Source organism: Canis lupus, chromosome 25 (assembly GCF_011100685.1).
Source record: "Canis lupus familiaris isolate Mischka breed German Shepherd chromosome 25, alternate assembly UU_Cfam_GSD_1.0, whole genome shotgun sequence".
NCBI classification, from domain to species: domain Eukaryota; kingdom Metazoa; phylum Chordata; class Mammalia; order Carnivora; family Canidae; genus Canis; species Canis lupus.
The window spans coordinates 43734929-43750521 of record NC_049246.1 but is presented as its reverse complement, the minus strand read 5'-3'; the positions used below and the strand labels follow the sequence as shown (position 1 = coordinate 43750521).

The 15593-nt window shown below is 58.5% G+C and overlaps 1 protein-coding gene across 1 annotated transcript; it reads right to left on the bottom strand.

Annotated features, from left to right (window-relative positions):
- Nucleotides 1-281: 281 nt before the first annotated feature.
- Nucleotides 282-5118, bottom strand: PTMA (prothymosin alpha). The gene is given in 5 exon segments (NM_001252198.1): nucleotides 282-1027; nucleotides 1278-1351; nucleotides 1846-1939; nucleotides 2189-2260; nucleotides 4878-5118. Coding segments are annotated over 5 exon segments (333 nt in total). The 5' UTR covers nucleotides 4923-5118; the 3' UTR covers nucleotides 282-979.
- Nucleotides 5119-15593: the final 10475 nt, after the last annotated feature.

Sequence of the window (15593 nt, the reverse complement as noted above, 5' to 3'; positions counted from 1 at the left end):
AGACAAGCAGCATCCCCTTCACAAGCGCTAAGGCCAGCGCCCTCCCGCCAGGTCTTGGTGACCGGCTGCAGCTCAGCCCTTGACCACCATGGCCACCCACCTAGCTGCCCAAGCGGCATAACCCATCCTCCTTGCCAACTTGGGTCTTCAGCCCACTATCCCCAGGAAATACAGCTGTGTTCCAGCTCAAGATCCTCCCAATCCTCCCCCTCCCATCCTTGCCTCTCTCCCCAGAAAAGTCCAAACTGAAACACCGAAAAACCAGGCTTGAGACAGCTTTGTTAGAACAACTCAGCAAAATAAAATTCCGGTTTATTGTTGGACAACATTGTTTCACACATACATCAAACAGGCCAAAAAAAATAAACAGCAACTTCATAGACAAAAAAGGAAAAAAAGAAACCTTTTATCTTTGGCCTTTTTAACCATCTCATACAAACCAACTACTTATAGTACAGCTAAGTACATACACAAAAAAGTTACTGGAATGCTCGGAATAAGATTGTTTTTTTGTTGTTGTTTTTGCTTTTTTTACAAGGTTTTTTTTCTCCTTTGAGATTATAATGAACATGGTCACACCACAAGTAAAGTCAGAAGTAGGACAGAGAACGCTCCGAAGGCTGGTTTGGTCATCCGAGATCATTAAAAATGGCTGACCCCTAACAATATGTACAAAAATATAAAATGTAAATAAAAAATACAAACAAATTTTCCTTTTTAAAGTACTTTTAAGAAAAAAAGCAGGGCCTTGGAAGTTTTGGTTCTTTTTTCCTCCCCTGTTGCAAATTCACGTTGTGGTTTTGGTTGGGTGGCGGAGAGCGTGTGTCATCTGCGGGTGGCGCTGCCCGCGTTGGGCAGGCGGGCGGGACTCTCTACTCGAAGGTGACCACGTTTAGATTCTGAGACGGGAAGTGGAGGGTGAATAGGTCACGGTGGCCTTTTTTTTGTTAAGTTTAACTTTTCCTTTTTTTTTTGCTGTCTAGTCATCCTCATCAGTCTTCTGCTTCTTGGTGTCGACGTCGTCATCCTGCACAGAGAAAGGAGGTCAAGGCCCCTGCAGCCCATTGGACCCACCCCAACTCCTATGGGGAGAGACCAGGACCAAGCACTTGCCACTCCAGAAGCTTCCAGAGCTCTGGAAAAGCCAGGCCTAGAGTTCTTTCCTGTTCCTGCTCAAGATAAGGGAGCCTTTTGGGACCACACCACCCAAGTCCGAATCAGCCCCTCTGGCTATATATAGTGCCTCAGATCCTGACCCCACCCAAGCCAGAACCCACCTCATCGTCTTCAGCTGCCCGTTTGCCCGTAGCTGCCTCGGCCTCCTCATCTTCATCTCCATCCTCTTCCTCTCCTGTAGAACCAAACCCCAGAGTAAACCACACTTCCTTTCTCAACCAACCAGAAGAATCCTGGTACTCTACCCGCCCAGTGACAGCCCAAACTTGGGTGGGGTGGGGACATGACAACACTGCAGCTCCTCAGAAGACCTCCCAGTAACAGATTCGCCAAGGAAGAGGAGTATTCCTTATCTCTGCTGCCTGACAAACCAGGCATTCAGGGTACCGCGTCACCCATGTAGGCACTGGTCTTTAGGGGGAAAGAGGACCCAAGCAGCTGCCCCCAAACAGGACAGAATAACAAATCAGCACGTGGGTCACCTGGTGGGAGTGTGGGTATGTGGGCACAGCTTCACTAGCCTAAAACCATAGTCCAACTGCACTGTACAAACCCAGCTGCAGGTGGTCCAACCCGTCTGCACCCCAGGAATTCTCAATTCCTGCCCCTTTGCTCGACAAGTCCAGGGAAAAGCACCCCCTAAAAAGGGAGACAAACAAGGCTACTCACCATCACCTTCCTCCTCCTCCTCTTCTTCCTCCCCGCCTTCCTCCTCTTCTTCATCTACCTCATTGTCAGCCTCCTGCTCCCCATTTTCCTCATTCTCCTCGACAGAAAAACATACCAGGTTGTTAATAACAGATCACCACCCCTTCCCCCAGGCCCCACCCAATGCACCCGGGGCCCCAGACCAGGCACAAGACCTTAACTCCTCTTCCTAACGTTCCAGCAGAAGACCGCGATACAGGAACTACCCAAGGACAACCTCCTTGCTCGCCCCAGACTAAGCCCAAGCTGGAGAGCACTTCCAGCCAGGAGCAGCTAGGGCAGCACGGGCAAGACAGACACTCACAGCGTTCCCATTAGCAGGCGCGTCTCTTCCATTCTCTGCCTCCTCCACAACTTCCTTCTTCTCCTTTAAGTCCTTCAAAAAGTAAGAGGGAACCAGTAAGTCTTTGGAGAACCCCTGACCTGGTAAAGAGGCCCAGGACTCAAAAGGGCATCAATGTCGCACTGATCTGATGTCCTAACAGCCCCGTGTTACGCTTGGAAATACAGGAAGGGGGAGCCACAGGATACCCAGTTTGTGGTCAGAGTTTCCAATTTCTCAACTCTGAAGAAACACCAAAAAACAACAACAAAAAAAAGAACCCTCTGCAGTTGCTCCCACTGCCCCTACTCCTGCATCTGCAGACAGGGAAGAGCCATGTGGCACCGCAGCCATAAACCCGTCTGGCCGGGCAGACGAGCCCGGGAACACTCCACTCGCACTCCCTTCGCAGACTGGTTTCCAACCAGAGAGCTCCGCCTCACACATCCTCCTTGGAAGACAGCAGGTATGTGCCATAAATAAATAAGCTAATGGAGGGAGGGCCGGGGCGCTGCGGGAGAAGCCCGTGGGCGGCCGGCCCGGGAAGGGGCGGGGGAGTCCTCACAGGCGGGCCGGCAGCTCCCCGGCAGCTCCCCGGCAGGCCTTGGGCGCAGGTCTCTGGAAGCCCCGAGCGCACCAACGTCCTGGCTGCACAGCGGCCCCCGGAGCTCTTGGTCGCCGCCGGCCGCCCGCTCGTCACGGCGCACCTCGAGGGGCGGACGCCGCCGGCTTCCCAGAGGCCGCTGGCGCCCGAAGCCCAGTAACTTTTTCCACCTGGCCCTGCCGATCCAGCCGCCAACACAAACAGGCGCCGGGCCGGGCGCAGCTCGGCCTCCGTCCAGCGAGCGGCCCCGGGGCACCTGTCGACCCCATTACCACCGGCCGGCGGGCCGCGAACCCCGGCGCCGCCCGCTCCCGCCCCCTGGCGGCCGAAGCCCCGGGGAGCGGGTGGGGGCGGGGAGAACGCGGCGCGCAGGCGCGCAGCCCCCGCCCGGCGGGCTTTGCGCGCGGGCCTCGGCACGCACCGCGCGCGCGGAGCACGTGGCCCGGGGCCGCGAGTGCGCCCCTGACCCTGGAGACCCGGAGCCTGCGGGCTGCGCGGGCCCGGCCGCCGCGCGACCTGCGCGCCAGCCTTTCCGGGCCTCTCGACGCTTCCACCGCAGGCCTCCACGCGCGGGCCCCTCTCTCTGCATTTGGCGGGCAAAGTCCCGCGGGAGGCCGCCCCGAAGTCCGCGGGGCTTTTGCAGTCCCGCAGCCCGAGGCCGTCGGGGACGCGCGGTCCACGGGGCTATTTATTGCTCCCGGCGGGAAAGCACCTTGCAGGGAATCGAACGTCCGCGCCGGCGAGGGCCGACCCTCCCCCCACCCAACTAGTTCTCGGGCTGCGCCCGGAGGCGGCCGGCTGGAGCCCTTGCGGAGATCCCGGGCGCAAGCTCCGCTCCGCCGGGGGAGTCACCCCTGGGAGAAAGCCAGAGGTGACGCCACGGGCATAGAGGTTAAGGAGACGCCAAGGTGACTCCCGCCCGGACCCACAGGGGCACGGACCAGAACCTTAGGTGAAAAAAACCGATCCGCCTCAGGGTGCCGCGCTCCCGCCGAGGGCGGAGACGGAGACGCTCCCCGCGCGGGCCGCCGGAACGACCCGGCGCGCAGACCCGGAGCTGCGCCAAACGCGCAGGACCTCAAGACCGAGGGCAGGGAGCTCGGAAGCGTCAGGCCCCGACAAGCCCCGGCGCCCGGCGCGACCCCGCCGCCGGCCAGCCCCGGCCACAGCTTTTGTTCGTCCGCGTCGGCTCCGGGGCGGCCGCGCACACGGTGCTCCCGGGCAGCCGCGGGGGGCGCCCATCGTCGCCCCGGCGCGCCGTTCCTTCACTTTCCGTTTCCTCCCCAAAGGCGCGTGGGCTCGCCTCCTCCACAGCCAAGCCCGGCACCGCTGGTGAATTATTGGAGCTGGGCGGCTGCTCCCGGGCGCACTCCTCCCGGAGGACGCCTATCCCCGCCCTCCCTGCGGGCACCCAGGGCGGAGGAGACCTTCACACCTCCGCGCAGACAATCGACGTCGCGGTCGGCCGACCCGCTGCCCCACGCCGCCTTGGCGGACCGCGGGCCACATAAACCACCTCGGACCGACCGCAAGGCGCGAAACGAGGCGGCCGGGCTCCGAACAAAGAGCAGCGCCGCCGGCGGGCGCTCGTTGCGGAGCCGCCACTTCCCGCAGCCGGCCCGCGCCCGCACGCGCCCCCCCCCCCGCCACCGGCACTTCCGATTCCAAACGCGCTCGAGTTTCAAAGTTATTTCCGTGCGCCCTGCGGGCTGACGACCCCCCTGCCCGGCCCCTCGTCTCCCGCCACCTTCCAGACGAGTCACAAACAAGTTTCAGGAACCGTGGAGCACCCGCCACCCGAGTCGCTGAACCCCCGCGCCCGCCTCCCGGAGCCCCGAGGGCGCCCGGCCCACTCCCCGACGGGCATCGCGTCTGCCGCGGTGCTTCCCGCCCCCCCCCCGCACACAAAAGAGTGGGCTGCCCGGGGGCCTAGGCCGGGGGCGAGAGGTCCCTCCGCCGGAGAAAGCGAAACCGGGTTCGGGGCAGCCCGGCGGCCGCGCGCGCCAAACACCGCTCCGGCGGCAGCAGCGCGCGGAGCCCGAAGGGGCGGGCGGCGTCCAGCCTCACCTTGGTGGTGATCTCGGAGCTGGTGTCCACGGCCGCGTCTGACATGATGGGGCACGCCGGTGATCCGATGCAGCGGATTAAAAAGAGAGCAAGAGTTCGAGGACTCTGGCGAGGGAGCTGCCGGAGTCCGCGGAGGCGGAGGAGGCGCGCGGCGGAGGTGGTTGCGGCGAACGGGGAGCCGGACACAGGAACAATGCAAAGATGGCTTTTCAGAGCAGCCAGTGGGGAACTCACGCGGCGCCAGAACCTTTAATATAGATTAGTGGGCGGCCCTCGGCCTCCTCTGCCCGGATGCTATTGGCTGAGCGCAGGGAGCGGGCGCTCTCTCATTGGCTCGATTCCGAACAATGGGCAAGCGTGCTTAAAGCGGCAGTGCCTTGGTGCGTCCCGCGCTGCGCAGTCGCCGGCCGCACTGTCATTCAGGGCCTTAGTTTGCCGGGTCTCGGCGGCGCCGGCGCCGCGGGGGGAGGGCGCACGAGCGCGCTCGGGGCGCGCGCTCCCGCCGCTGTTTTGCTGGGGCTGCTGACGCAGAAAGCCAAAGCGCGGCAAAGCCGCCCGCCCAGCCCCCCCTCCTCCCCTCCCCACGGCTGCTCGGAAGGAGGGGGAGGGAAGAGGAGGCGGCGGACCGGCGCGCACGACGGCTGCCAGCGAGGGGGAGGGGAAGGCCGGGTGCTGGGCCGCGCTCGCCCGGGGCGGCGCCCTGTGCGGTGCCCGGGGAGGTGCCCGCCCCCCGCGCCGGGGCACCTTCGACCGAGAATCACCCCAGGGCGAGGGGGTAGGAGCCCTGCGTCGAGCCGCGAGGGCTCGTGGCCGAGAGCCGCGCTCCTGGGCCGCCCCGTCTCTACCTCCTCCACGCCCTCTGCCCGGCCCCAGGCGCCCCGGGTCTTCGAAGAGGTGGCCCCGCTGCCCGCCCCCCGCATTGGCCGCCTGAGCCAGCCGCCGAGTGGGCTCCGTGCCAGGCACACGCACACACACGCCCTGGGTGGAATTCATGCTTCGAGGGGACTCGCGGGCCGGGGCGGGCTCCTGCCTTCGAGCAGGGCAGCCCACGGGCGTCGCACCACACAGCCGGCCCCGCACTCCAGCGCCCTGGACTGCGCCTGCCCCGAGCGGTCACTGCCGTCGCGCCAGCCTCGGGGAGCCTCCTAACGGGCCCGGCCATCGAGCCGGCCCGCTCTCCGCACTTCAGGCGCTGCGAGGGGCGTATGAACTTACACCCTGAGAGTTTGCCGGGGCAAACAATCGCCCCTTAGACCGGTTGCTCTAGTCCTTGGGGACTCCTTGAAGTTTGGGGCGCCATTTAGGGAACCACGCGGAGCCCTGAGAAGGGAACCATCAAGGCGCCACACTCAAGATGGCGCTGGGCTCGGCAAGCGTGGCGTGACGTGGCGCCCCGATCACGCAAACGAGCCGGAAACCGCAGATCACACGCTCCTCACCGCCACCGCAACTGACTGTCGGGCTGCGAAACCAGTTGTGTGGGAAGAAAGACTAGAACAGGTGGGAAAGTGTTCCAGAAAAAAAATAACTGCCGCACTCAACATGGCGACAGATAAGGTTCATCCGTGTGTTGCCAGAAGGGGGCGCCCGACACGGAAGGCGGGACTCCGGAGAAACGGGCGCACACTGGCGGAGAGTGGCGGGCGAACACAAAGTTGACGCTTTGCGCCCCGCCATTGGCGGGTTCCGCTGTCTGTCTCTTGGGGCCGCGGATCTGGGAATGGAGAAAACCCGGAGTCTGAAGTCGCGGAGGAGGGACGGATGCCAAGTCCCGTAGAGCTTCAAGCGAGGAACGGCCGGAGAGCCTGAGGCGCCCCTCTCGGTTCTCCTAGGCCAGGGGCTCGCTGACCCCGTTCCACCGCGAGACCCCTGCGCTGAGCTGCCCACGCAGCCGCCCGGCCGCCGCCTCGGGCCCGGCTCCGCTGCCCGGCCTGCAGGAGGCGCGGCGCGCCTGGGGCGCCACCCGGGGCTGGGCCCCCCGCCCCACGTCCCCGGTGCCGCACGCGTCAGGCCCGCATCCTGGTTCACACCTGGCGGCCTGTGCGCGGGGCAGAGAGAAGCCCGGGCTCCCTGTCCTTTGGCCGGGAGGAACGCAGGACAGGTGTTGGACAGGGCGGGACAGCCGCGCCGCCTCCTGTTGCTTGGCGGTCGCCATCCCGTCCCGGGTGCGCGGCAGCGGAGGGGGCGCCCGCGGGCCTCAGTCCTGCCCCCCACCTCCCACCCCCGGCACCCCAATGGCTGGAAGGGGGATTTTCCCCGCAGGTGGGCGCGCTCCAACCCAAGGGGCTCACGATGGTGTCCCCGAGGACCACGCGTCCCAACTCTTTGTTCGCCCCCCCCCCCCGCCCCCGGGCCAGTTGCGTTTACTGCGCTCAGACCTGGGGCCGCCCTTCGCCCCAGAGGAGGAAAGGGCTCTTTGGCCGCTGTCGCTGCGACCCCCTCCTTTGTGCCACAGCCTCGGAGAAGAGGAGGGCTTGTGCGGCGACGCCACGGAGATGAGGCGGGACAGCGCCTTCTACCTGCGGTGCATCCATTAAGCTCTGGTTACCCTAGAAGGGACTGTTCGGTCCACAAAAGCCGGATGCTTGGAGAACTAACTTAGTCTATGCCACATCTAAGCGATTGAGGCTTCTTCCCTCCTTGGATGGTGGCTTTGGGCAGTTGTCTCTGTGTCCAAGCTGAAAACTGGACATGACTTCTGGATTCTGGGCGGGCGGGCGGGCGGGCGGGGGGGGGGGGAGGGAATGGAATGCACTGGCGCAAACATCCGGAAAGAGCCGAATGTGTGTGAATTTCCCTCGAAGAACTGCTTTGCCTGACCCTGTCCCCAGGCAGTTGGCTTTGCTAGAAGCGGTAAGGAGGGTTCATGCCCACCTGGTTCTGGAACCGGTATTTACATCCACCAAGCACTCACAGGGTGCCTGCTGTGTACATAGCAGTGAATCTTCGGCTCATGCTTCAAACATTTTCATTTATCCTCTGCACCTTGCAAGGTAGACAGGACAATTATAGGGTTGAATCCTATGAAACTGATGTTTTTGTAGGTCAAAACCAATTGAAAATCAGCAAATTTGTACCTTCAACCTCTAATATGCTATCACTTTACTTGTAACAAATCAAAAAAGCAGACCAAGGGGTTATAGCAAGTGACCAAATGAATCAGTGACCAGACCGGGGTGAAAATCCTTTTTTTTTTTTTTTTTTTAAGAGTTTTTATTTATTCATGAGAAACAGAGAGAGGCAGAGACACAGGCAGAGGGAGAAGCAGGTTCCCTGCAGGGAGCCTGACATGGAACTCGATCCCGGGTCTCCAGGATCACACCCTGGGCCAAAGGTGATGCCAAACCGCTGAGCCACCTTGGCTACCCTCGGGTAAAAATCCTAAAATGGAGGAGTCTGTCTTGTTAGATGAGTCCTGGAGCAGAAGTGGCTTCCTTGGATCTCCCTGGACTCATAAGTGATAGAGTTCTTTGGGCGATCAAGGGCTTCCTTCCTCCAGGGACAGGTAACTCACATCTTTGCTGTTCTTCCTGCCCTCTGTCACTTCCACTCACTGAAGTATCTCTGTCCTTTCCTCCTTCTGTGTCCTTTCAAACTCCCCCAGACAAGCTAGCATGCCCTGTTAGGTCACATTTCCTGGTGCCTGTCCGAGGCAGTAGGCTTATGTTAGGAGGCAGTAGGCTTATGTCAGAGCTGCTCTAAGCCATGGGGTGGGGTGGGAGGAGTGGGGGTGGGGGAGTGGGAAATGGCTTCCAGGCAAGTTTTGTTCTAAGGAATTTGTATAAGGACTTCTCTAGGTTGCCTACACATTCTCCAGTTGGGACCACAGGCCTCTCCCCGCCAGGTGTGAGTCACACATTTATATATTTCACCTGCCTGGCCCTCTAGGCACTTAGATTTGCAACCCTTGCTCCTAAGCCATTTCCAGCATATTCCTAATTAGTTGTCTCACAATTCTGCTTGATTCCCCAAAGGCCAAAAAGGCTATAAATGGTGGTAAAGCTGCTTGGGTGCATATATGGTTATGACCGTGTGGTCATAACCAGCTGTGGCAACCCGGGCAAGTTACTCCCCACCTCTAAAGAATGGAGATGACAATGACAGGGCCCACCTTCTGGGGTTATGGTGAGAATTGAACCGGTTAATATTCAGAAAGTGCTTGAAATCACGTCTGGCACATCCAGGTACACCATCAGTGTTCTCAGGACCTCATTTTCCAGCGGCTCTCTGTACCCAAGGGGATTGGTTTCACTGTTTGCAGGTCTCTGTGCAAAGGAAGACTGTCTTTAACAAATTCTTCCCATATTCAGTGGGAAATGAGGGCACCAGTCTAGCTGAGTTTCTGGAAGCCTCTGATTCGGTGCCCGACATGCTTGGCAGCCCCTCTGGCCTCAGAGGAATGACAGAGTCTGGGAGGAAGCCTGAGTGGAGCAGGCCTCAAAAAAATCCCGCCTTCCCGCCCTTCAGAAAGCCAGGCATTTCAGGCTGTGGTTTCCTTGCCTGGGCATAAGGGCCTGGGGAGCTGCCAGCGGCCTTTCAACTCTCCCGCCTTGCGGAGCCCGGATGGGATTGTGTAAGAGCCACCCCCCACACGCCTGCTCCCTTGTGCAGCACGTCCGGGCCTGCCCGTTCTCCCAGGGAGCTATGCCAGAGGGCCCTGGTACCTACACAGGTCTGGCAGCCCCAAGAGGCTCCTGCCTGGCAGGAAGAGAGTGGGGGACATCTCTTGGCATTCAGGGCCTGCCCCAAAAATGATGCCAAACTGGAGCTCTGGTTGGAGACTAGCTAAGGAGGCTGGGGGAGGGGTGTGTGCTGTGTCCAAAGCCACCGCCACCTCCTGAGCACGCTCGTGCCCTGATGGCAGTTCTGGACTCCCGGGCACATGCCCCCTGTGGCGTCTCTCGGAATCCTCTGCCTGTCCCTGCCCTTCCCTGCGCTGCTCTCCTGCATCCCCACATCCATCTGTGTGTGTGCTCCCCTCTCTGCACAACTCAGGCTCCGTGGGTGTTTTGCTTAAGCTCTGGTTACCGTTTGTGAGTGCGTGGGCCCAGCATCAGGCTGGCAGGTGAAGGTGCTGGCTGGGGGAGCATGTGTGCCAGAGGCACACATCAGTGGCCCTGCCCGTCAGTGCCTGTGAGGGTGCAGCAGCCAAGGAAAGGTCAGACGCCTCTATGTGACAGGAGGAGACATTGAACTGGGCATCTCCGCACCTGTCCCTTCTTGCCACCTGGCCCCACGTGGGAACCTAGTGAGACTGGAACCTAGTAAGACAGGAGGAGGGTCTGTGTGCCCCCTGCCAGGCAGAAGTCCCAGTCCAGGTAAGCCTGAAGTTGGGGAGAGGCAGGCTTTTCGACATCTTGAAGTGTCTGCTTTCCTCTCCTGTTAATCTCCAATAGGTCTTCCTTCACCCAGACAGAGAAGCCACCTCCAGGCTTAATTAGGGGGTGTAAGAGATGGAGGACTCACCACCAGCTGGAATTTGCTCACTCTCTCACACCAAAGGGGAGCACGGACAGGGTGACCAACTGTCCCCATTGCTCCAGGACATGGAACTCTCAGTGCTTCAACCAGGAAACTCCCAGGCACACCGGGACACGTGTGTCACACTGGTGCAGTCCTTCTTCACAACCTGGTAAGAATGGCATTTCTGAAGAAATCTCTAACCACCGCTGAGAAGGGTCCTGAAAAACAGCCTCCCACTTGGATTCTGCTCGTCTTTGCCATGGAGAACCCAGGGTGACGCTGGGAGCATTTGGTTTGCACATGGCAGAGCAGAAGGATTGAGGGGCTTAGCAGAGATCACAGAGCAAGCTGGCGGCACTGGGATCAGGACCTCCCGCACCTCCGGGGAGGGCTCTCGACTGCCACGTGCAGTGAAGGCTGCCATGCGCAGTGACAGTCGTGAGCGTGGGAATCTGTTTCTAGATCCAGGTGGGAGCTGGGGTCTCTAGAACCCTGGGGAGATTTCTCAGGCTCCTTTCAAAAATACTCTCTCCCCCAAGAGGTTTTCTGAGACTCTCCCGGGAGAAAATCAAGGAACTCACTTGGACAATTCTGTAGGAAAATCTCAAACCAGGATGAAGCATTATTACCTTAAAACCCAAACCTTCCCAGAGAAGGGAAAGCGGCGACTCCTTTTCCAGAGAAATGTGAGCTCCTCATGCATTTAAAGCCTGAGAGGAGGGGCGCCTGGGTGGCTCAGCCAGTTAAGCAACTGGCTCTTGATTTGTCTTGATTTCAGCTGGAGTCATGATCTCAGGGTCCTGAGATCAAGCCCTGTGTTAGGCTCCATGCCAAGCATGGAGCCTGCTTAAGATTCTTTCCCTCTGGCTCTGCCCCACCCCCACTCTCACACACTCTCGAATGAATGAATGAATGAATGCCTAAGAGGAAAGCGTTCACACACGTGAACCAAGAGCCACTCCAGCCAGAACTTTCCCCAGCTGCAGCATGTTCTCAATTGCTGTGTTGGGGCCAGGCCTTGCACTGCGACTGTTCACTGGCTCTCAGCGGCTTTCGCCAGGTCGTGCCATCTCTTGCCACTGAAGCACTTTAAGAGTGTTACCTCAAAAGCATCAGCCAGATACCTACCAGTCCACTTGGCTCCTGGCAAGATCTCAGTCTTCCCACTTGCTAGAGAGAAGATGGCCTAGCTCCCAGGGTGAAAACAGCATGGCTGCTTGTCCCTGCTCCTCGGCTGTTCACAGGGCCACAGCCCTCTGAGTTGCAAAGTCCTTGGCCAGGATGTGGTTTTGAGAGCCCCCAAAGTATTTCTCACCTTGGTAGTAATCAGTCTTGGGCCATATGTGATCTGTTGGAGATTCACCTCAATTGAGATTTTTCAGGATGATAAAATGTATTCCAGAATGTTTTTCAGAAGTCACCACTACTATAAAGGCTGAATTTGGATTCAAGGACATTCCTGATAGAAAGTAAAATGTGTTCTGAATACCTGCAGAAACATAAAAAGGGAAATTAGAAATTAACGATTTATGTTTAAAAGTGAGCCTACATGAAATGAAGCAGCCCTCAAAGCAGGGAGGGCCAAACATCCTGACGGAGAATCCCAGCTTCTGGTTACTCAGAGCTCTCAGCTTCATGGAAGGCTGTGGCCTAGCAGCAGTGGGGGTTCTCCATGCTTGCTTTCTGCAGCCCCAGCCTCTCTTCTTCTCAGGGCCTCCAGGAGGAGTCAGGCGCACGAGGATCCACTCCTAGGCGTGCCTGACACTGGTTCTAAGCAAGTCCTTTTACTGTTCCCACCTTGTTCCCATTATCTGGGCTAAAATGAGAGGGGAATCACTGGACCTGGACAATCACATAAGCACCCACCTCCCTGTGTGTGCTGTGAGCTGCTGGTGGCAGGGCAGTCTGGTCATGCCCCCACTCGGTGTGGCCCTCTGCCTTTTCTATCTGGCTATACTTCATCAAGAAATGACCGTTCAATTGCTCTGAATCAAATGGAATCGGGCCCAACATTCCACTGAGCCCCCATCCCAGGATGCTGACACCTGCTCTGTGCCAGAGGAGAAGAGAAAAATTGAACACACTTCAAGCAGTTATGGCAGGCACCCCCTGCAGATGGAGAGGATGGAAAAGAGCCTCATTCTACAGATGGAGGCACTGGGACCCAGAATGGGAGGCTGATTTGCCAACACAGTGGCCCCTGGCCAGGAATAGAGCCCCCTTGGCCCTGGCTCCTAGGGCTCCATGCCACCCACCCTCCCTCTCACTGAATGCCTGGGGCCCTAGCTGTACCCGACTCCAAATCTCAAGAGACCAGGGCAGACCAGAGTGGTCAGGGGGTACATTCTGGAGCAAGCAGGGCTCGGCAAGAGCCTGAAGTCAGGGTAAGATGTGAGGGCGAGAGCAGGAGTGAGAGTCTTGGCAGCTCCAGTGTGAAACCAAGCCAGGCTGAGTGCATGAAGGAGAAAATGCGGCAGGAGGGTCACTGGGAAGGGGGGCTCTTCTGAAACCTGGCTTGCCCCAGCTGAACAGAGACATTCCAAGTGTGCCCTTCCACTCTGTTGCACGGCTGAAACCCCACAGACCTGTCCCATCATGAGCACAGCAAGTGACCATAGTCACAACCCCAGCATATTGTAGGTGCAAGAGTAGAGCGGCCACAGGAAACCAGTGGCAGCTCCTGCTTTCCTGGACAAACTCTAGGCCAGACATGGTGCTGAGTTCTAGGCATATTAACTTGTTCAATCCCGTGAGGCTTGTTGCCATCCCCACCTCCTGAAAGGGGAAACTGAGGCACAGAGCAGGCAGGTGTGTGGCCCAAAGTGTCAGAGCTGGAATTTGGAACTGGGTACCCAGCTCCAGAGCTCCACTTGCAGGAACAAGTCACTGGTCCTAAGTGACCCCACTGCCATCAGCCTCTGCCCACCCCACCTCCTTAAACATTAGGGACAGGATCTTGGGGTCCCTTCTGTCGATCCGTAAGTTTATTTTCACTGACTGAGGCCCTTGTCCCCCCAGCCGGCACCTCTCAGACTCTAGGAATTGCAGAGAAGTCTTCCCCAGATTGGTGATGTCTGGTCGTGGGGCAAGACTTTTTCCAGAGCAACCTGGAGACCTGAGGGGAAGGACGTTTTGCAACTGTTTGCCACCAGGAGCCCACCAGAAAATCAGCCTACCAGAAACTAAGTGTTCCTAGGATGTTCCACTGAGCTTTTTCATGGCATCAGTAGACAACTGGTAACATCTGTCTTGAACATTTCTCCAGGCTGCTGTTCACCATGGCCTGACTGAGCCCTGGAGGTACAATACTGCACAATGTTCCCTTTATAGCGATGCACAGGACAAATTTCTCTCTGGCCTCTAGCACCAGCAAGACAGTGTGGCCTGATGGATAGGACTGTAAACTCCAGGTATCCCCTTCCTGTCCCCCTGGGGGTGGATAAGATCCCATTGGATCAGGGCTCCCCCCCACCTCTGCCGTTTAGTGCAGGTCAGCAATTCTCGGTTTTTTCACCTGTAAAATGGGAACCAGTAACAACCTCCTAAGATTTCTCTTGAATAGTGTGCTTCATTTTGTCATTATTTTATTTTGTTTTATTTATTTGACATACAGAGACAGCACAAGCAGGGGGAGCAGGCCTCTCGCTGAGCAGGGAGCGGGACAACAGGCTCGATCCCAGGATCCTGGGATCATGACCTGAGCTGAAGGCAGATGCTTAAGTGACTGAGCCACCCAGGCGCCCCTCATTTTGTTGTTGGGGACTCTCCTTGTCTTGTACCGAATCACATTTTCCTCTCTGGGCTGCAGGAAGCTCAGCACCCACCTTGAGGTCACTTCGGAGTTCCAGGACATCCCGCGAGGTTGATGGACATAACCCCAGCCCTGGCTTCCTCATATTTTCCCTTAGCCGTACTTCTTCAGCGATTCTATTTCTGTTGGCCTTTAGGTACGTCAATAAACTTTAGAACTGAGGCTGAAAATAATTAATTAAAGTGATAATTTATTAAACAGCTGGAGCCCTTTGATACCTAAAGCACTTCCTCACAGGTTGTGCCATGTGGGCCTCACCCCCATCCAGGTAGGTGCCCCATTTTACAGAAGAAGAAATGGAGGCCGCCAAAGGGCGCTGATGGGGTAGAGACGGGCTGTCAGGCTCTGGCCCAGCGGCCCAGCCCGCCTCCCTTCACCAGCCCTGGCTCCTTCCCAGCACTTCCCAGCATCCCTGCCCCAACGTGGCTGGTGGTTCTGCGCCTCCCTGACACTTCACTTCCACCCCACCTTCCGTTTCCTGTCTCCATCTCTTGTCTTTTGGGGGACTTTCCATGAGACGGTAAAGTTCAGCAAATTATTTAAGGATGAATGAAATCCAGCCCCTCCACGACCCCCTTTATGGCATTTACACCAAGTCATTGAGATTGGGCTCTCTCCTCAAGTGACGGGAATGTGTCCCCCAAGGGCTGCTCTGCTTCTCAGCCTTAAGGAAGTGTGGCCCAATACGCCCAGAAACGAGCTGCAGGAGCTCAGAACGCAGCCTCCCTGCCCGTCTCCTGGGACCGTCAACCTGGACGTTCCACGGTTGGGCCTGGGCCGGTCCTTCAGAGAACCCAAAGGCAGGCAGGGAAGAGCCACTACCCAGCCCAGCACCCCCTCGCTCCCTGAACGGGCTCCCTGGGGAAAGCCCGAGACCCCGAGGGGCTGACAAATCCCCTATAAAATGTGAGAGGACCCTCTTACTACCCCAGCTGCCCTCTGGGGCTTAGAGTCTCTCTGAGTCCAGCGAAGGACCTGAAGCTCCCGATGTGCCAGCAGGGGTGGGAGCTGAGTTGGGGTCAAGGTGGAGAGAGCTGACTCACTCTGCAGAGTGTGGGGGCATGGGAGCTCTTCCAGGACACTGGGCCGCAGTCATTCTGCTCACATCTCAATGACAGAGCAACCCTCGACTTAGAACATATTGATAACTTGTATTGTTCTTACTTGATGGTGATTCCCCTTCCCAGTGCACAAAGCTCACGATTGTCGCCTTTCCAGAAACTGTGGCAGTGTGGGTAGTGGTATTAGTCTCAGGTGTCCCAGCTGTGCCCTGAAGGTACTGATCCCTGCTCCCTTGTCCCCACCTGGGGGCGGGGGCGGCCACCCCGTGTGTAAGCCATCCAGGAGACAGGACTGCCTGCTGCGTCCTCGCCGCTGGAGGTCAGGGGCCGGGCCTGGCAGAGGGCTCAGCAGGAAAGGCTGGCAAACAGCCAAGCGTTGCA